Here is a 22,546-nt window from a genome sequence, read left to right as displayed (position 1 = left end):
TAACTAGATTTCACCATGGCAGGTAGAACTTGCCCCAACTGCTAACGTGTCCTCAGGTCCAAATATAGAGAAGCCCAAAATAATAAGCATTGTCCTTCGTGTTCCACCTTTTCCTACATAGGGCCAGAAGCTGAATGACAAAATCTTGAATTCTCAGAGCCCTCAGGAGCTTCTGTAATAGTCCCAGACTATCATACTCCCTATTGGGAAGACATCAAAGTTACCTGTATAAATCATTGATCCCTACACAGTGCTGACCAAGTAACTGATCCTTAATTTTTTTTTTTTTAATGCTGGCATGTCTTCTGTTAATAATAATAGAACAGAACTAATATCCAAGGATGTCTAAAATATGATTGGTATCAAAGGCCACAGCAGACAGGTTCTGAATGATGTCTCTTGCACCCAAATGTTCTTCTACACAGCTGAAACTCTAGGAGCAAACCATAAAACCTAAAAAGCAAGGTATCTCTATTTTGATGGAATCGGCAATATATTAATTCAACCTAATTCAATAATTGTACAGAGAATGATTAAGGGACCATTCCAAACACCATGATATAAACAAGAACAAGACACTCTTTGCTCTCGATATGTTTGTAATTTGGGCATTTTTCCCATTAGCTTTGGAATTTTCTTCATTTTCATGGGAACAAAAAGCAGAAGTGACAGCAGCTAGCAATTGATACCCAGTGTAATGATAGGTACCTAATTACACCAAATAGGTTTCCAGCAGTCCCTAAGGACCCAACCTTCTAAAACTCTGTCTTGTGAGTAGGATTCCAATCTGATCAACAATCGCAACTTATACACAGTGCCAGGTAGCACTTGTAGACCTCAGAGACACAAGAGTATAGTAAGACCCATCCTCTCTTCTTAAGGAGTTCCAACTTGTTTGAATACACCTAATCTCTTAGTAAAAACCATCAGTCTCAGATATGGTAAGGAGAGCACAGAGCTCTTGATTTCAGGTTGAGTTTGATCCCCACGTTGGGTGTAGAAATTACTTAAAAGTAAAATATTTTTTTAAAAAATGCAAGCAAAGAGAAATTAGGAAAAACAGTAATATTTACCTTTAATTTCTCCAGCCCGTGCTTTTTTGTAGAGTCCTTTGACATCCCTCTGTTCACAAACATGCAGAGGAGCATCAACAAATACTTCAAAAAAAGGTAAACTTGCACCTTCATGAATTTGCCTTGCATTGTTGCGATCCTTGGAAAAAAGACATACAGAAACATCATAAAAAGTGCTCATATGAATCAAAGGCACTAGAAATATCAGGGATGAATAAAAGTACTTTTTCAGCTGAGTCAATGGAAAATAAATACTACACAAAACTTAATTTATATTTTAAAATATAAACTGAGGTATTGCCTGGGACCCAGTCAGCTAAGCCTCAGACTTCAACTCAGGTCATGATCTCAGAGTCCTGGAATCTAGCCCAGTGTCATGCTCCATGCTCAGCAGGGAGTCTGCTTGAGGATTATTTCTCTCTCCTTCTGCTCCTCCCTCCTTTCATGCGCATGCACTTGCTGTCTCAAATAAAAAAAATCTAAAAATATATATGTATCTATAAACTGAAAAAAATTAAATCCGGGAAATCATTACATTAACATACCCATTCTCTATAACAATTTTAAAAGGTATACTATTCCAAAAATCCAAGATACTGGGGAATTCCAGGAGGGAAAACAATAGATATCCCACAAAAACGTTCACCTAAATTTTATGAGGAACCAAAGCCAAAGCCTAGCCAAGAAGCAGAGATGTCACCAAGCCTCTCTCTCATAACATGTTCAACTTGAGCCTGAGCTGGCTTGAAAGCAACTTCACTTCCCAAGAAATTCATTCAGAACCTTGAGGATGGTTTATCCACTTGCCAAATATAAACTCCTATGGCCACTTCTCATCTCGAGCATTCCCAAAACTTTACTTTTCTGCCCTGCCCCTAACCCCCCTACCACTCTCTCTCTGGTCATCACCTTCATCACTCCACCCTATCCTCTGGTACGGTTTCCTATCTGAGTCAACCTCTTCTTTCTGGTCTTAGCTAAAACCAAGTACCCCCTTGAGATCCACTCATCTTTCCATTCCCAAGTATAAGCTCCACATTCATACTCTGTACACAAGCATGCCAATGTCTCCAAAGCCAGCCCCTGCAACTCCCACCATTCTATCCTCACTTGGTTCATTTTAGCATTCACATTCCTTTTGGCCCCTCTGACAAACTATGCCTACCTTCCACTGTCACTACTCTCATCTTTCCTATTTCAAAAAGAAAATCTCCAGGCACGAATGCTCTCCACCTCCTCTCTGCCACATAAATGTATCTATATGCCCAATAACCTTTGTCTCTTTCACTCCTGCCACTTCTCTCTTCCAATTCCAGAGTCCCTTCTCTCTAATGGACCAGCCTTGCTCAATCCATTAGCCCTACTCCATCTGAAATCTTCAGCCTCTGCCCTCTCCACCTGCTTTATCCCCTGCAACAAACTACAAGTCACTCATTCACAAAAAACAAGTGAATTAACAAATCACCCAAAATCCCTTAATTGTGGGTACTCTTCAGCCTTCAAATCACAGGACTTTCTACTGCATCTCATACTATGAACCCAACATATCCCGATGACGCTACTCCTTGGTCATTCCTAATGCAGGCTCCCCTGGGCTCTTCCTACTTTCACATCCCTTCAACACTGGTGTCACCCACACTTCTTTAGGAGTCCACTGAAGAAGTCCCACATTAAGTCCTTGAGCACTTTTCTTGGCAGCCTTCACAATGTCCACTATAATATATACACCAACACTTAAGCCTGAGCCCTGCCCATTTTCCTGAAATTACACACACGTTTCAAACTTCCTCCAAAATATGCCCACTTGGGAGATCCCACAGGTACCTCAAACTTAATATGTCCACAACTAAGTTCATTCTCTTTTCCCCCAAGCTAGCATCCCATCTATACTGCCCAAATCAAGGATGATAACGCTATTTACCCAGAATCCCAAGAGTTGTTCTGGTTCCTTCCCTTTGCCCCACACCCTCACTCTCTGTGCATTGTCACAAAGTCCTTTGGATTTTGCCTTTCAATATTATATCAACCCAGTTTGCATTTCTTCCCTACTCCCTAGTTCAACCTCATTCTTCCTCTCGTCAACTGCTATACCCTTTTAAAAGTTTGTTGGCTTCTAGCTTTGATCTACTCAAAGTCATACTCTAACACTGTCCCCTGATGACAGAGGATGCAAATTCAACCACGTCACTAACATCTCAGAGATTCTCCACCACCATCCGGGTAAAATCCAAACTTCTTAAAAGAAAAAAAAAAAAAAAAATCCAAACTTCTTGGTGTGAGGCATCAGGCCTTCTATACCTGGCCACACCATTCTCTCAGTCTTGCTCTTGATGTTCTATTAATAATTAATACCTGCCTGGTTTACAAGGCTGTTTGGGCCTTATGCCTTAGCCATCCCTCCCCGCCAGAAAGCCTACACTTCTCTCTTCTGCCTAGAGCAATGTGCTGGGCCCCTGGCAGCCCAGGCACCTGGGGGGCTGGCGGCGGAGGCGACTCTAAAGTAATGTGCTGCTCACAGCACGACTCCGTGAAGTCCTCCAGGAAGCTCAGCCTGCATGCCCAGGCTGACGGAGGGCCCTCCTTCCTCTGGCTTCCCAGAGAACCCACTGTATACTTGTTACAGTTCTTATTCTGATATAGTGATATCTTTTCATTAGCTTTACAACCATAGCATGTAGCAGAATGATTAAGTTGTGACCTTAATGGATTCTGACTGTCCTTTTTATTTATTTTTTAAGATTTTATTTATTTATTCATGAGGAACAGAGAGAGGAAGGCAGAGACATAGGCAGAGGGAGAAGCAGGCTCCATGCAGGGAGCCCAATGTGGGACTCAATCCCAGGTCTCCAGGATCACGCCCTGGGCTGAAGGGAGGTGCTCAACCACTGAGCCACCCAGGCGTCCCCCAACTGTTCTTTTTAAATGAAGCTCAACTTCAACCAGGATTCAATTAACAAAGTTAATGATTCTGAAATCCATCTCAATTCTACACAGCTTTCTTGAGTTCAATGACCCACTTAGATAGCCACCAGGATTTCAAACCTAATCTACCTAAAATGAAAGAGTTATCTCCTCCCTGCCCATGCTGTATTTTCTACCTAAATCAGTCCATCTTCTATTCAGAAAGCACCATCCTTTATGTTCACCCCAAATTCAGCAATCAATCAGCCACCATGTCCTACTGATGCTACAGGCTCAAGAGCCCTCAAATACACCCCATCTTTTCCATTCCCATTGTTGCTGCTTGAATTCAAAAGTCTCACTAGTCTCCTATCTCCAGACCACTCTTATTCCAGACTTTAAAGAGAACCTCACTAAAATGCAAACCCAGAGACAGCATTCTGTAATACAATCTCAAACTGTTAAGTCCTCTATGGGGCAAAGTTCTGAGCAACCAAGGTTCATCATCAGACCTCTGCCAACTACTCTAGCTTCATCTCCCCTCAAATTCATTCTACACGGCAGTTATAACAAACTACCAACAGTTTCCCCAAAAGACCAAACTCCCTCACATTTCCATGCTGCTGCAAACACTGTACTGTTTCCTCTGTTGAAACAGCTTTCTTCCTCTGGTCTCACTGGTATGCTCTGATTCATTCTCTAGGACTCATTTCAAGCAGCATCTCCTCTGTGATTCTTCCACAGCACATACATTTACCTAATCACCTGCTGCAACATATTGTAACTGTTCACATCTCTATTCCCACCAGACTAGCTAGGAACTATCGGGTTTATTTTTAGAACCAAGATGCCAAGTTCAGTGGTGACATAGAATATACATATCCCATATTATGTGGTTTGATGCGAATATCACAGATTTTGACATGTCCTAAGCATAGTCCAAACCTCATTCTTCGTGCTTTTAGAGATGAGATCAACAAATTTTGCTCGATACTATGGAAATAAGGGAACCAAAAAACAGATCAGCATATACTTTTAGAGACCCAGGTGACAGCTCTCCAAATCCCATGTTACTCTCTCCTCTTCCAAAGTTGCACAAATTCCCAGAAAGTGCAAGAATATCAATTACAATATTACTATGAAAACTGTTCATATCCAAGGATTCAAGAACTCAAAACAACTATTATTCTCTTATACACTTCATTATCTAGTATACTTTAAACTGATATATTGACACTCTTCCCAGTATTTCAGGAAAATAAAAAGTAGGCCTCACAGGACCTTTTAGGACTCCTGCCATGGTTCAATTAAGTGAATTTTTATAATAACACTCCATGTGATACTTACCTATAACTCCTACAACTCGTACTTTGATGCTGCTTTTAAAAAAGTCTAACAATCCAAATTCATATACAGTACTACAACCATGCTTTTATTTATTATATTCACTGAATACTTATCACACCAGGCACTATGCTAAGAGCTCTGAATGCATGATTTTCCGCAGAGAAACCCTATGACGTAGGCATTATCTGAGCTTCTGAAGGTTAAGTCAACTGGCCAAGGTCATAACAGTAACTGGCAGGGTTGAGATTCCAACCCATTATTTCTGGCCCCAAAGCCCCTGACTTTAACTACCTAGTAATTTACCTGTTCTTTCATATCTGAGTTATGCTGTGATTTAATAAACACTAAATATCTACTGTGTTCCAGGAGCTGGACTTGGTTACAAAGATAAACAAGACATAGTTTCAGCCTTTGAGGAGCCAGTGGAGTTTAGAGGTAACAAAGCATGATGGGTGGTGAGAGCATGGATTCCAGTGACACTGGGTATATATCTTTGCTCTACCATGTACAGTATAAGACCCTTAGTAATTTATACCTGTCACCCCAACCTCTGCCTTTTTTAAAGACTTTATTTATTTGTGAGATAGTGAGTGAATGGGAGTAGAAGCAGAGGGGGAGGGAGAGGAAAAGAATCTTTAGCAGACGCCACACTAAGTGCAGAGCCCCAAGTGGGGCTTGATCTCAAGACCTTGAAACCGTGACCTAAGATGAAACCAAGAGTCAGACACTTAACAGACTGAGCCACCCAGGTGCTCCACCTCTGCCTTCTTCATTGGGTGATGAGAACTAAGTGAGTTAATTTATATACATAGTTGCTGTTCAATAAATGTTAGCTGCTATGATTTTTATTATTACTATTATTGCTGCTACTATTAGCACCACCAACCAATGAACTGGTATTCATAATAAAATAATGCATTAAGGTACAAAAATAAGGGCACCAAAGACAGATACCCCACAAAGACCAAGGGACAAAGGGAAGGTACTCAGGAGGAGATACCGAACCTGAATCTCAAAGCATGAATAGGAGTCAACAGACAAGGAGAAGAGTGCCTTCTGGGCAGGGACAAAAATCTCACAGTGAGAAATACAATGATTTTTTTAAAAGAGAAATACAAAAAAGTGAAATGGTACTAAAATAAGAGGGAGGGTGTGATGAAAGAGGAGACTGAAGACCTGGGAGTAAAGAAGCCATGGTCAGGCATATGTGAAGAAACTTAAGACTTTCCCTGGTGTCTAACACATGTTGGGTGTTTACTGTATGTCTATTGAATAGTCAAGCCTGAAATAATTTGGCCACTGGCTTGAGGTCAACAAGTTCAGTTATACTTCTGGAGGGGGCGGGGGTCATAGCAGGTTTTATCAAAACTGAATTTACTTAGAAAGTCACAGCACAGAAATGTCGTAAGATAATTATTTCAATTTGAATTTAGCTTCAGGGAACCTGGGTGGCTCAGTTAAGCGTCTGCCTCTGGCTCAGGTCATCATCCTAAGGTCCTGGGATTGAGTCCAGCATCGGGCTTCCTGCTCCACTGGGAACCTGCTTCTCCCTCTCCCTCTGCTCCCCCTGCTTATGCTCTCTCTCTCCCTGTCAAATGAATAAACAAAATCCTTTTTTTTTTTTAAGTTTTTTTTTTTGTTTGTTTGTTTGTTTTTTTTAATGATAGTCACACAGAGAGAGAGAGAGAGAGAGAGAGGCAGAGAGAGAAGCAGGCTCCATGCACTGGGAGCCTGACGTGGGAGTCGATCCCGGGTCTCCAGGATCGCGTCCTGGGCCAAAGGCAGGCGCCAAACCGCTGTGCCACCCAGGGAATCCCCTAAACAAAATCTTAAAAAAAAAAAAAAAAAAAAAGAACTTAGTTTCAAAGCACATGTCAGTGTTTAAACTGTTCTGCCTGACAGCATATTCTCAGTCAATGATATGAGAACAGCAATAGTACAAAAGCCACATACCTGAGTATAAGGTGATATAAAACTTGTGATGCATACTAAGCCGGCATCTGCAAACAGCTTAGCAACTTCTGCAATACGTCGAACATTCTCTTCTCTGTCTTCAGGACTAAAGCCAAGATTTTTATTGAGACCTTGACGAATGTTGTCACCATCCAAAGTGTAGCATGGGATACCATGGCAAACCAAGTACTCCTCTAAAGCCATGCTCACTGTGGTCTTTCCTGCTCCAGATAAGCCTAAAATTCAACAGTCCAAGCACATTTCAGATGCAACGTTAAATGGATAATTACTTAGTAATAAAGAATTTAAATCACAGCTGTAATGACATTCATTATTCATAGCAATTTCTCAATAATACTTATCCCACATTTCTCTATAAGATTTACATCTTAGCTAGAAAAACATCTGTAGTTCAAATAAAATAAGCATTTGTGGTTTTGTGGTCTCTTTAAATCACAATAGACATTTATTTAAAGTAATACATTTGCAGCTCAAATAGTCCTCAATTGCACATTTCAGGTTTACCCAAACTCTTAAAAATATTTGAGGAGAGAGTTGCAACCATAGATTTCAACTCTACGATTACTTCTTTGTCCATTCCTCTCTCTTCTTTACTGAGTAACTTCTTTCAGATAGGCTTCCAGGTAGAAATTACTCTCCTTATGTTTTGTCCACCATTCTTTAGGCAAAATCTGCTTCCTCCTGGTCAGATCCAGTGCTCTCTGAATGTTCAAACACCCTGTGGTTATAAAGGTTCTCAGGAAGCTTTATGGCCTCTTCACATCATCATTCTCATATACTGCATCATCTCACATTAACTCCAGTTTATTGAACTGTGCAGCACTGGATACCACTTCTGAATGCCCTCTAGCCACCGGCTTGATGCTATGAGAGCAGGTCTGCTCGCCATTTTGACCTGACTACAGCATTGACTACTTAAGCATTTATATTTTTAATAATTCCTGTTTATGCCCTAAGGTATCCTAGAAATTACGGTTTCAGAGGGTATATATTCACTTTGTTCCTGTTACCACTATTCCAAAGCTACATGCCAAAGTAAAAAGAGTGACGTGCCCAAATTATTTTCTGTGAGGTAAGAAAAAGGACAAAAGTAAAACTAAATATTATAAAGTCATCTCTATATCCCAGGATCAACACATCCCATAGACTACCATGATAAAAGTATCTGGATGTGCAATTTATAATATAATTAACTTTGAAAGAATATCCTCATTTCAACTCACCTTCCTCAACCAATGATGTTTACTTCCTAAACAACAAGAAGGAAAAGGAAAGCATACATTTATGCACTAATACTTGCAACCTTGATGAGTATATAAATACAGAATTCACAGCTAAGACAGTGATCAGGTAAGAGATAAAAAGTGAGGTCTCATGTACTGATTCCCTTGAAAGAAGTCATGATAGCATAGAAGGCTAACTTAAAAAAAAAAATGTTATGTTAGGAGGATCAATAGTATTAGTTGCTTTATATATTAAAAACTTGTATTTGGGGTGCCTGGAAGGCACAGTAGGTTAAGTGAGAGACTCTTGGTGTCAGCTCAGATCATGATCTCATGGTCGTGAGATCGAGCTCTATTGGGCTCTGCACTCAGTGTGGAGTCTGCTTGAGATTCTCTCTCCCTCTGCCCCTCCCTTTCGTGCTCTCTCTGTCTCTCAAATAAATAAATCTAAAACAAAACAAAACAAAACAAAAAACGTGCATTAATAGCAGATGGTATTTTCCAAAGACAGCTCCAACAGATTTTCCCATCTGCAATCTCTTTGAAAATGTGACATCGCCATTGTCACATCAAGAGGTAGAGTCTAACTCCCTACCCTTGAATCTGGGCTGGACTTATGATTCACCTACTGCCAAAAGGATGTAGTGAAAATGACAATGTGTGACTTCCAAGACAGGATCAGGAAAAGCTATTATGCAGTTTCTCTTGGACCCTCCATTTGAGAGAAGCCTGCTCTTAAATATCCTGAGGCTACCATGCTAGCAGAATCAAGAGCAGGTGGTTCAGCCAACTAAGCTCCCAGCTGACAAGTAGCATCAAATGAGTTAATGATCACTGACACCAGCCAGGTGAGCCTCTAGACATCAGGGAAAACAACCCAGCTGAGCCCTCCTGAATTCCTCAAGCACAAAATGGTAAGTAGATTTAAAAAGTTGCTTTATTCCACTAGGTTTTGGGTAATTTGTTACACAGCAACAATAACTGAACAAAAACATGGAGGCAGAAGTTTCTGTTTTTTGTTGTTTTTAACCAGCAGCTGAGCATTAAGTATGAGGGGAAGAAAAACTCTGAAACCTGAACTTTTAGACTTTTTATACATGATAACCTGATAATAAAAATATCTATTTACGGATGCCTGGGTGGCTCAGCAGTTGAGCACCTCCCTTCGGCCCACGGCATGATCCTGGAGTCCTGGAATCAAGTCCCACATCAGGCTCCCTGCATGGAGCCTGCTTCTCTCTCTGGTATGTCTCTGCCTCTCCCATTTCTCTCTCTCTCTCTCTCTCTCTGTGTGTCTCTCATGAGTAAATAAATAAAATCTTTAAAAGAAAAAAAAGGGTACCTATTTATACATACATGTATATATATTCATTTTATGTATATATTTAATTTGAAACAAAGTAAGAAGAGAAATTGCTAAAAACCTAATTACTGACATAGGAAGCTTCATTGAGATGATTACAGTGAACAGAGACAAAAAGGCAAAGAAATTAAAGCAGGTAGAAAAGACTTAATTACTGGAGAGATAATATAAAACTTTGATAAGGAAAAGTAGCATACCTGAAGAAACCAAATGTACTAGAATAATTAGCCCTCCCTCCCCCATTCATGTACACCTGGAAGCTCAGAATGTGGCTTTAGTTGGAAACAGGGTCTTTGTGGATGTTATTAATTAAAATGAGGTCATACAGTACTAGCATGGGCACTAAATCCAGCAAATAGTGTCACTGTACCAGGCCCATGAGGATGAAAGCAGGGATTGGAGCTCTACATCTGCAAACCAAGGAACACCAGAGATTGCCAACAACCTCCAAAAGCTAGGAGAGAGGCCAGGGCAGATTCTCCCAGAAGGAACTAACCCCAGAACCTTCATTTCAGACTCCCAGCCTCCAGAACTGTGAGAGAATTAATTCCTACTGTTTAGCCACCCTGTTGCTTGAAATAATCTATTTCAGCAGCCTTGGGAAACTAGTATACCAACCAATATAAAAATACAAAACAAACAAAGAAAATATATATATATAAAACAAAGTTTATCTGAAATAAAATCTGAGAAAAAGCAAACTACACTCCAGAGAAATGGCAAACCACTCAATAGCTTGATGGATCCTGGTTAAGCCACTGAATTGCAAGAAAAAAAATCTTTATTTTCATTTTCAACAATGAAATGATTTTTTTTTGTCAAAAAAAAATCAACATAGGCTATAGAAGATTGAAAAACATAATTAACAAGCTTGATCTAATGAACAAATATGGAACACTGCACACTAAGGGAATAGATATTCTTTTCAAATATATATTTATAGGGCAGCCCGGGTGGCTCAGCGGTTTAGCGCCACCTTTGGCCCAGGGCGTGATCCTGGAGTCCCGGGATCAAGTCCCATGTCAGGCTCCCTGCATGGAGCCTGCTTCTCCCTCTGCCTGTGTCTCTGCCTCTCTGTGTGTGTGTGTGTGTGTGTGTCACTCATGAATAAATAAAAATATTTTAAAAAGTATATATATATATTTATATTTATATTTATATTTATAAAGTCTGAATATATACTATATCATAAAGCAATCACCAAAATATTTATAAGCATCACTAGTGGTAAGATCAATGGAATATACTATGTTTAAGAAAAGGATTACTCAATATTCTAAAGATCAATTTCCCCAAAAATTGACCTTGACATAAAATGTAATCCCAAACTAAATCCCTACTAGATTTTGGAGGAACTGGTTAAACCAATTATAAAATTTATACCTTAATGTGGAGGAGCCAAAGGAAAAAAAGTCAAGATGTTTCTGATGAAAGAATAAGATGACTTACTTCATGGTATTTCAAGACTTAGAAATACACAACAGTAAAGACAATGTGGTAATAATAGAGTATTAGACCAGTAGAATAGATCAGAGAGCCCAGAAATAAATCCACGCATAAGTAGAAAACTGACATGTAACAGCTGACTTTGCATAAAAAAAACAGGATGACCTCATCAATATATGCTCTTGAGAAAACAGATTATCCACATGGAAAAAAAAAATAGATTCCTCCCTCAAATACACACAAAAATCAACTGCAGGTAGATAAAGGGACTAAATGAGAAAGGTAAAACTTCTAAAATATGGGAAAAGAAACAATTTTTCAGGGATCAAGAAAAAAAGGAATGCTCCTAAAAAGAAAAAAATCAAATTTCTTCACATCATTTAATACCAGAAGACAGTGGAATTAATGTTTTAAGACAATGGAATAATGTTTTAAGAATTCCAAGACAAAGAAAGTATGAACTAAATATAAATTTTACCCAACCAAATCACTATAAAAAATGGGCAGACATTCTCAAACATAAAAATCCAGGGAATTCAAAATCCACTGAACACTATCTTACAAAAACAACAATGAAATATAAACACTTAAATCTAAACCTAGACTAAGAGCTCATGAGTGGACATGCCATAAAAAAATAAAAAAAATAAAAAATAAAAAAAAACTGATGGTAAGTTGATTGATATGGAATCAATTTACTTACAGAACTTAAACAAGCAATTATGAAAACTTAAGAATGTGTTATGAACCTGGACAATGGAAAATTAACAATTTAACAACAATCTAGACAAGAATGAGTAGACTATGATGATGTTGTCTTCCTTCACATAGAAACAAATAGACTTATCTATAATTGGAGCATGTAATTTAAAAAATACACACAGAGGGGATCCTGGGTGGCTCAGAGGTTTAGCGCCTGCCTTCAGCCCAGGGCGTGATCCTGGAGACCTGGGATCGAGTCCCACCTCAGGCTCCTTGCATGGAGCCTGCTTCTCCCTCTGCCTGTGTCTCTGCCTCTCTCTCTCTCTCTCTCTGTCTCTCATGAATAAATAAATAAAATCTTTAAAAAAAAAAAAATACACACAAAAAATAAGAATGCCGCTTTTTACCAATCAGCAAAAATTTTAAGGATTGGTAATATCCATGTTGATGAGGATACTACAAAATGGAACCTCTCCCACACTGTTGATAGGAGAGTAAATAGGTATAAAATTTTGGTGATTAATTTGACAAGATACATCAAAATTTTAAATATGAATCCTAGAAGGAAAAGAATCCATCATTCTTAAAACCACCTCCAAAGTCTGGATTAACTGACCCTCTCTCCAGCCTACTATGACTGAGCCCAAAAGGAGACTCTGGGAAAACCAATGCAAGAACCAATCAGAGGCCAAAGCAAAAGAAATGGATGTGAAATTCTTTTTCACTCATTTTTTCTCTTCATATGGTTTACATTATTAGTTTCTTGAAGAAGAATCCAGGTCTTGTTTGCATGTAAAAGTAACTATGTGTGTGTGTTTTAAAAGATTTTATTTATTCATTTTAGAGAGAAAGCACACACACATGAATGAGGGGAGGAGCAGAGGGGAAGGAAGAGGGAGAGAATCTCCAGCGGACTCCATGCTAAGCAGGGAGCTCTACGCAGGGCTCAATCTCACAACACTGATCAGCACCTGCACCGAGACCAAGAGTTGGACACTTAACCGACTGAACCACCCAGGTGCCCCTAGAAAGTAGTTTTAAGATGCATTCTGGTTTTCTCCTTTATTACAACAGCAATTCTGTACAGACTAAAAGGAATTAAAAAAAGGAAATATAATTAAGCAATGTTGTTAGTTACATAGAGTGATGTTTCAGATACAAGAACAGCTCAAAATTTAAATAAATATGCTTCATCCTGGTTCAAGGCTGTGTATAAACACGGCTTTTGAAATTAACTGGTTTATCTCCTTGACCTTACCTGTTAGCCAAACTGTACAACCACGAAAACCACCTCTGGTTCCAACGACCTGACCTCTCTTGTTCCTGCTGACATGATGAGCTTGATAGGTGACATTAGTTGCTCTCTGCATCCCCTAGAAAAGAGAAACAAAAATTCGGATTCACCTAAGTCTTTAAAAAGTAAATACATATTCCTTACTGTCAACTATGCTATATAACATGCCAAAAGCAAACAAAAAGATTAAAACTAATAGCTTTCTTTCCTTAATAGTACCTATCATGACCTCTGGTACTTTACATACACCAATTAATTTAACCCTCAGAGCCACTCATGAACACAAGGACTCTTACTACCATGGTTTTACAAATGAAGATGTTAAACCTGAGAAAAGTTAAACAACTTGCCCAAGTTCCCATAACAAGGGAGTGATGGACTCCATAGCCCAGTCTTCCATTCAATCATTCACTCAACCAGTATTTACTGAGGCCTTACTAGTATACCAAGTGAACTAAACAGGGTCCCCTACCCTCACTGAACTTATATTCCACTGACGGAGACAAAGAAATAAAACTCTACTGTAATATCAAAGAGTGACAAGTGCATTCTTGAAAACATACAGGGTAAGACTGAGAAGAGGAATCAAGGATGACTGCCTATTTAGACAGGACAATCAAGAAAAGCCTCTGAGAAGGTGGCATCTGGGCAGACTCCTGAACGAAGTGTGGAAGGAATGTCTGTAAGCATCATAAAATACATGATGGAAAAAAGTGGACTGCATTGCTTATTCATGGTTATTCCACAAAAAAAAAAAAAAAGTGGAATGCAATTTTTCTTCCAAATTCTCTTCTTAAACAAAAATAGCATAAATTTACACAGGTCTCAAAGAATCTGAATGGACATTTCTCCAAAGGAAAACTACAAATGACAAAATAAGCAGATTAAAAGATGTCCAGGGATGCCTGGGTGGCTCAGTCAGTTGAGCATCTGACTTTTGATTTCAACTCAGGTCAGAATTCCAGTCATGAGACTGGAGCCGCACGTTGGGCTCCACACTGGGTGTGGAGTCTGCCTGGGATGCTCTCCCCCACTCCCTGTGCACCCCTGCCCCTCTCTCTCCCTCTCAAAAAAAAAAAAAATTCAGTATCATTAGCCATCAGAAAAAGCCACATCAAATCAAAACCACAAGGAGGTTATCTCTACAACCCACTAGGATGGCTATAATCAAAAAGGCAGTGACAAGTGCTAGTGAGAATACTGAGAATTTAGAATCCTCACATTGGCTGGTGAAAATGTAAAATAATATACAGCCACTTTGGAAAACAGCACTTCTGCAAAATATTAAATATACAGTCATATGATCAAATAATTAAAAGTCCTAGATATATACTCAAGACATGAAAACATGTCCATGCAAAACATAATAACCAAGTTCACAGCAGCATTAAAGTCCAAAACATAGAAATAAGTCAATTGTCCATCAATTGATAATTAGATAAAATATTTTAAAATTTATATATCTATCCAAATCTGGTAATAAAAAGGAATGAAGTACTCAAACATGTTAAAACTTAGATGAACCTCAAAAACATTAAGTGAAGGAAGCCAGTCATAGAGACCATATACAGTGTTAATTCCATTTATTTGAACAGTCCAAAACAGGAAAATCTACAGAGACAGAAATCAGATTAGTGTTTGCCTGAGGCTGGGAGGTTGGGGAATGGGGAGTAGCCGCTAATGGGTATAGGAATCTTTTTGGGGACGATAAAAATGCTCTAAAATTGTGACGGCAGCTGTACAACTCTGTAAATATACTAAAAACCTTTTAAACATATGCTTTAAGCAGATAAATTGAATGGTATGCAAATTTTATCTCAATAAAGCTATTTTATACAAAACAAAAAAATGAATTACAGAGTCTCTATTTTCTCTTCCTAGGAAACAAAACATAATTTAGGTTCTTTTTTTTTTTTTTTTAATTTATGGGGGGGGGTGGGTAGGGGCAGAGGAAGAGAGAATATGAAATATGAAATATAAAAGAAACTATGAAATATTATAAAAGGACACTCAGAAGACCTAAATGAATGGAGAAATATGCTATGTTTGTGGAAAGTTCAACTTTTTTTAAAAAAGTGAAGTCTCATCAATGTGCAGAAATCTGTTGCATTTCTATATGCCAATAATGAAGCAGCAGAAAAAGAAATCCAGGCCAATTGAATGGGAAATTCTGGGGCAGGGCCCAATAATCTGTATTTTAAATCCCTCCAACTGATAATTTTGCAAGCTGGAGTCTGAAAGCATGGGCTTATGGGAGAGATGGGGGAGAATAAATAATTATATAATTTAGGCAGGAATAAGTATCAAAAAGAAAAAAGTAAATAAAGCAAAATTGTGAAGAAACACAGAGAAGTGATGTTCAGACAGGGTGGTCAGGCAAGGCTTCACCAAAAAGGGGACACTGTGATGAGTTCTGGGGAGAGCACCTCCAAAGAGAGCACAATGAGCACAAAGAAAACTGAAAAAGTGACTACAGAAATCTAGCATAGTTGCTGGGCAGTCCAAACAACTCATGTGAAACCAACAATCAAATCCAAAGCAAAACTAGTCACCAGGATCATGTTTTCTACAGCCACATCAGGGACACACAATGGAGCATGAAACAACTGGGATGGATCCAACCAGGGCTGTGATTTGGCCCAGAGGTCTTTTTTTTTTTTTTTTTTTAAGATTTTATTTATTTATGTGAGAGAGACAGAGACATAGGTAGAGGGAGAAGCAGGCTCCCTCTGGGAAGCTTGATGAGGAACTAGATCCCAGGACCCAGGGATCATGAACTGAGCCAAAGGCAGACAGACATTCAACCGCTGAGCCAGCCCAGGCACCCCTGGCCCAAGTGGTCTGCAAAATGGGGAACAAAGAGGCTTGCAGGTATAGAAGCATGAACATTGTTTTGGGGTTTTGTTTTGTTTTAGAAATATGAACTTTGTAAAGGAATGTATTTGTATCCAGATCTTCAGCTTCTGGATGGTATTCCTTTCTAAAAAAGGGTCTGCCTGAGGTGTCCAATCTCTTTTCCCACCTCCCTCTCCATGATCCTCCTAATGTACATGACAAAGTATCTCTGCCCTTCTGAGTTCTACTATCACTCACTGCAGAAAATCCTCTGGGGCAAAGGGACAATCTGACAATTCTTTTAATAGGCAACACCACACAAGCTGCACCCCTCCCCTACTAATCATCTCATTAATAACTGCATTTCCAGTGAAATTATGCTCTCTGTGTTCAAGAAACACGAAAAATTTTAATATGGGTCTCCCGACCTATTTCTTTTCAATGAACTAATAATGAAGCAAACATTACTTTACAGCTCTACATTTCTGAGATCTTCAACAAAAACAAAGTTCCACACACAGATATCCTCATCTCTTGGGAATCAGGGACACCTCTTCCCAGAGGTCACTAATGTCAACTCAACTCCCTGCTGCCGGGAAGAAGGGAGCAGAGTCTGAAAAAAGGAGGGTTGAGGGAGTGGTTTGGAAGAGAGTGCTATGAAAGCTGCCTACACTTGCAGAACCTGTTTGGCTCAGGTCATTTTGCTTGGGGTTAATTCTAAGTTATTTCGCTTTGGGGCAAGAAGAAACATGTATCTAATGAATTTTAATTTATTCTGGCCCTGTACAGTATCTCCTGATTTTCTTTTTAAACTGAGTAGAATGTACAAAATTATCTGAGAAGCTATAAGTGGCTGAGGACGTGGTTTGGAGAAAATAAAAGAGAAGCAGAGGTCATCTGTTTTAGTCATTAGAAAAGAATGCTACCTGGGGGGTTCCTTGCATCCTACCCTTAAGAAAATTCTGGCAGCAGATATGGCAGGCAGCCTAAGGAGGCTTATCATTTACATATTTTCGATATTTTTCATATTAAAAAACAATCTTAAAAAAAAAAAGATTTACCACAATCCCCCACCTCCCAGTTTCTCAGAGTAAATCAAAGAGCATTTTTTAGTACTGAAATGGCAGTGTAGTGGGATTATGCCTACATTTTCTGAGAATCTAAAGGCCACTTCCACAGGCAATCTTCTTTCAGTTCCCCTTCCTTTCTGTTCCACCCACGGCAGCAAAATCCTTCCTACAATTCCACCCAAAAGAAAGGTCATTAGTGACTCACTAAGGGCCAAGTGTGAGTTATTTCCTTCGGACTCTACATTCCTACTCTCAGTCCTCAGTGCCCTAGCTTCTCTCCACAGAAAGGAGTAATCAGGTTTACTGTTTCTTTCCTAAGAAAGAATCTGGGTGACTTATAGAAATATTTATGTGGCTTGGTATGTACGCCAAGGCAGTCCCTGTAGTATTTGCTGCCTATAAGATTTGTTACTTAGGGACCGTTTTTACACTTCCAGGTGTCTGTGTATGTGTTTTGACTTCCTTGGGAGGGCAGATCAAGCCCATGGGTCACAGTTCTTTCTATTTTCCTCAGTGCCCAACCTCTTTTCTTGTGCCTAGTCAGTGCTCAGTAAAAGTTAAATAGAAGGCATTTATTTTAAAGTCATTTGTTTTCTCTGCATAACTTGCAAATGAAGTAATCACTGACATTCAGAAATCTTAAGTCTAGCAGAAGTGGAAAAATTCATTTCAAGAGAATTTACTCATTTTCTACCTTTGGGGCTAACCAACTATCAGTCCTGTTACTAGGCTAACATGAAGCCTCTGATATTTGATATTTGTGGTGCACATTTCCTACATTCTACAACTTCTGTCATAACACACCAACTGGCCCTGTGTGCCTTTTTTGACCTACCTTAATTTCCACATGGCGGTTTCATTATTTTATCTACTTCCCTACTGGACAAATTAACTTCTTCTATGATGTCATTTAGAAAAAAATTCTATGCCTTGTGAGTTTATTATGACTTAATGAACAACTCTGACTTTTTAAGTGAAATTTGTAAGAACACAGAGCATGTACCAAATATCAAGCGTAATTCTGGATTTAACATCCATCACCCACACCATCACATGAACTGACTGCTAAATAGTGTCTTTCTTTCAAAGAGAATCTCTGAAATTATAAGAGGCATGTTTCTTTTATGTCTCAAGACATATTATGGAGAGATGGTAGGGTATCATGTGAACAAACTGAAGAGATGGTCAAGAAAATACGATGAGAAGAAGCCTTTTACTTCACAGGGTTACTGATAACTTAGTTCAGATACCGATAATTGAAGTTCGTTTTTTAAACACTAACAAGCCAAAGACAGCAAAAGTGAAGATCATACGTTCCTGGAGGCTGAGAAAACTTCGAAATGCTCTACTTAAAACCCTGCTACTGCAAAACACATTGCACAGCAATACTGGAATGATGTTTCTTGACAGGAAGTAAATCTCAGGCTCTATCCCAACCTCTTGAATCAAAACTAAGTTAACAGCAGGCTTATTTGATTGCCATCAACTATCATGCATGTGCTCTGTGTATACATGACGGCTTTCCAATGAGTCTGTTTTAAAGATCAAGTAATATTTAATTATTTAATGGAGATTTTAAAATATCCATACCTTTAATGGAAGGGCCCCTGGATGACCTCCAGGTGGAAAGCCCAGCTCTAAGAGATTCCTAGAAGTCAGAAACGAATCTAAGACTATTTGATGATTGATCCCTTCGAGATACTGGGGATAAAATAAAACAAAAACATTTCAGAAGAGACAAACTATAAACAGATAAAGAAATCATTACACCATATCAGACCCCTGCACCTCCCACCAGGGTGACAGTGGGGCACTCCCTACACATATGAAGGAGTTCAGAAGCTGGGCAAAGAAGCTACCTCAGAAGTTGAAATTAACTACTAAAATCATACGAGAGTATACACGAAAGCATGTACACAAATGTTCACAGCAACACTACGCGTAACAGCCAAAGAACAGAAACAACTCAAACGTCTATCAACTGATGGATAAACACAATGTGATCTATATCCATAAAATGGACTATTATCCAACTATCTAAAGGAATGAAGTCTGATAACATGCTACAACTTGGAGGAACCTTGAAAACATTATGCTAGGGGTGCCTGGGTGGCTCAGTCAGTTAAGCATCTGCCTTTGGCTCAGGTCATGATTCTGTAGTACTGGGAGACTGGGATGGAGTCCCACATCTGGGTCCCTGCTCAGCAAGGAGTCTCCTTCTCCCTCTGCCCCTCCCCTACTCATGCATGCTCTCTCCCACACTCTCGCGTGTGCTCTTTCATAAATTTTTTTTTAAAAAAAAACATTATGCTAGGCTAAAGAAGCTAGATACATATGTTATATATGATTTCATTTACAGAAAAGTTGGAATAGGGAAATCCAGAGACAGAAAGTAGATTATTGGTTGTAAGGAGCCTCAGAGGAGGAAGGGGTAGGAAAGAGAATGACTGCTCATGGGCATGGGATTTCTTTTTGGGGCAATGAAAATGTTCTAGAATTAAATATGGGTGATGGTTGTACAACTCTATGAATACACTAAGAAACAATGAACTGTGCACTTAAATGTAGGAGAGAGAATGACACAAGGAAAGGATGCAAGCATCGAAGAAAGAGAGAAGACACAGAATGACTACATTCATCTAAAATTAGAAATTAGATTTTTGGATAATGTCTAATATTCCCACTATTTTTATTCAGTTAAAACTCATTTGGTAAAGAACTATATCCTTAAAAAATGATATCCTTAAAAAACGATATTTCACAGAAATAATTACCACTTAGGCAAATACCAAAAAACGAAAAGTTATTATCTTCACTTAAATTATTTAGGAACTTGCTTTCAAAATAATTCAGGGGGGCAGCCCCGGTGGCGCAGCAGTTTAGCGCCGCCTGCAGCCCAGGGCGTGATCCTGGAGACCTGGGATCAAGTCCCGCGTCGAGCTCCCTGCATGGAACCTGCTTCTCCCTCTGCCTGTGTCTCTGCCTCTGTGTGTGTGTGTGTGTGTGTGTGTCTCTATGAATAAATAAAATCTTTAAAAATAATAATAATAATTCAAGGTTGGAGTTTCAGTGTTTTGTCATCAGTATACTATTAATAATTGATCTGTCTCAGAGCAAAAGATGGTAACTTCCAAACTGGTGGATGAGAAAATGTTACTATCAACTGGATTTTACTTTACTAATTTTTCATTTCAGTTATGCAATCAAAACTGTCTCCAGACACTGCCAAACACCCCCCTAGGAGGGGCAAAATTCTATTTGGTTGCGAACCACTGGAGTAGAGAACTAGCCCTTTGAAATTCAATGTAACAGAGCAAAGCAAAGCTTATTTAATAATTCACATTTAGAGACACAACTATGAGAAGGGAAGGCTAACACTGCTGGTATCCTGCCAGAAGCCAGGGATGCAAAACTGCCCAGAACGATGATTCTAAACAGCTACTATCTCTTGAAATTTCCTTGCCCTGAAAGAAAGTAAAAATGAATACATAAATATGCATAGAGTAAACAATGTTGGCAGCCATCCCAAAGTTACTATCTAGACCTGTCCTGTCCAATACAACTTTCTGAGACCATGAAAATGTTCTATACTGCACTGTCCACTACATTGGCACTAGCTACATATGGCAGTGTTAGCATGGGAAATGTGGCTAGTGCAACTAAGGAAAAGAATTTTTTATTTTACTTAATGTTAACTAAATTCAAGCTGCGACAGGTGGCTATTAACTATCAGATTAGACAACAGAGATCCAGACCTTGCTATCATTCTTCTCGTTATTGCTGTTAATCAACATTAAGAGTACATTCTTAGCAGAGGTCCAACTTTCCCTCTTCTTTAGGCAATTTTTCCAGCAGCATCTCCCTGGCTTCCAGGGTAGGAAGATCAATACCTGACCCTGACCACAGGCCAATACTCTGAAGAATGAATATACTGGCCAATTCCTCAACTTTTCAGCAGCTCTCTGCAAGCTTCTCTTTTGTTCCAGTTCAATCTTCCCCAAAACCTAGAATGAGCTACTGGCCTTCTATGAAAGGCATCTAGGGACATATTGCTCAGAAAGGTAGAACTGGTAAAGGGAAAATTATCTTATTCATGTGTTTGCCTTTTAGTTCTCTTTCCCAGATAGAACACAATATCCATGAGAGTAGGTAGGACTCTTTTTACCACTGCATCCCCCAGCACATAGAACAAAGGGTTGTACAAAGTTAGGTGTTAAATATTTTATTAATAAATAATAAGAACACCACCTTAAAGAGTGTTCATGTGCCAGGCACCACCATAGTGCTTCAAATATATTGACTTATTTAAACTTTACTATGACTCTAGGAGGTATGTACTATTATCTCCATTATATTTTATTGTCCACATTATTACCTCTTAGGAATGAGGCACGGAGGTGTTAGGTAATGTGCCCAAGATCACACAGATGATAAGGGACAAAACTGTAATTTTTTTTTTTAAGATTTTATTTATTTGACAGAGAGAGCACAGCAGAGGGAGCACCAGGCAAGAGGGAGAAGCAGGCTCCCCCCTGAGCAGGGAACCGATGCAGGACCCAATCCCAGAACCCTGAGATCATGACCTGAGCTAAAGGCAGATGCTTAACCAACTGCACGACCCAGACGCCTTCAAAACTGTAATTTGAATGCTACCACATATGGAGCTTATCCGGTAACTTAAGCTGTGCTGAGATATTAATGTTATCTAAGGCTTTTAATATCTGAAGCATCCAAGCTTACTCTGTACCATACTCCTTATCCCTATTGTTATATGAGCTCAGTGTACACACAAAGCATCTGTAATGAAATATCACTACATAATACATAATAGCAGCATGCACACAATACAGGGGTGCACAAACAACTCAGCAATGTACAAGAGCATGTGCACACAGAAAGGCCATACCATATGGTAAAGCAGGCCACAGCTCTGAAGATTTTATTTAGCAAGTGAGAAAGGTTAACAGGCACCCCAGGCAGAAGGCTTGTGCAAAACCATGAGGGTGGAAGGTACCGAAAGAAAGTTGGGGCTAGAGATGCAGAGCTATGCAAATTTGGGGAGTGGTAGGAGAGAGGGGACTGGAATGGCAAACCACAGTGAGACTGTATATGCTTCTGAATGTCAGATCACTCTGCGGGCAGTAGGCTCCAGTTCTACTGTAAGGCAAGTCTAAGCAAGGAATTCAACCCAACATGATTCTACCAAACTGGTGAATAACACCTGAGCCTGAACTGAAAGACCCACATTTCCCTCAGCCCAGCTCACACACTCCCAAGAGCAGATAAAAGCTGATCCCATTGGAGAAAGATTCTATCAG

General features: G+C 39.3%; 1 protein-coding gene and 1 pseudogene across 4 annotated transcripts in view; both read right to left on the bottom strand.

Annotated features, from left to right (window-relative positions):
- The window catches only part of PAPSS1 (3'-phosphoadenosine 5'-phosphosulfate synthase 1), a 183,279-nt gene that overhangs the window by 67,869 nt on the left and 92,864 nt on the right, over positions 1-22,546 (bottom strand). For 3 of the 4 annotated variants that reach the window (XM_072755517.1, XM_026017570.2, XM_072755518.1), the window contains 3 exons: positions 13,288-13,402; positions 7,275-7,510; positions 1,074-1,212 (listed from right to left, as the gene is read on the bottom strand). In XM_072755517.1, coding sequence (XP_072611618.1) covers positions 1,074-1,212; positions 7,275-7,510; positions 13,288-13,399 — 487 coding nt within the window. In that variant the 5' untranslated portion in view covers positions 13,400-13,402. Of the gene's footprint in view, positions 1-1,073; positions 1,213-7,274; positions 7,511-13,287; positions 13,403-18,818; positions 18,930-22,546 lie in introns of all 4 variants that reach the window. The other variant, XM_026017569.2, reaches the window with a different exon arrangement.
- LOC112934194 (cytochrome b-c1 complex subunit 7 pseudogene) lies at positions 7,837-8,184 on the bottom strand (annotated as a pseudogene).

The sequence above is a fragment of the Vulpes vulpes genome, chromosome 4 (genome assembly GCF_048418805.1).
Source record: "Vulpes vulpes isolate BD-2025 chromosome 4, VulVul3, whole genome shotgun sequence".
Taxonomy (NCBI): domain Eukaryota; kingdom Metazoa; phylum Chordata; class Mammalia; order Carnivora; family Canidae; genus Vulpes; species Vulpes vulpes.
Note: the sequence above shows the minus strand (reverse complement) of the source record. Positions and strands in the feature narration are given on the sequence as shown.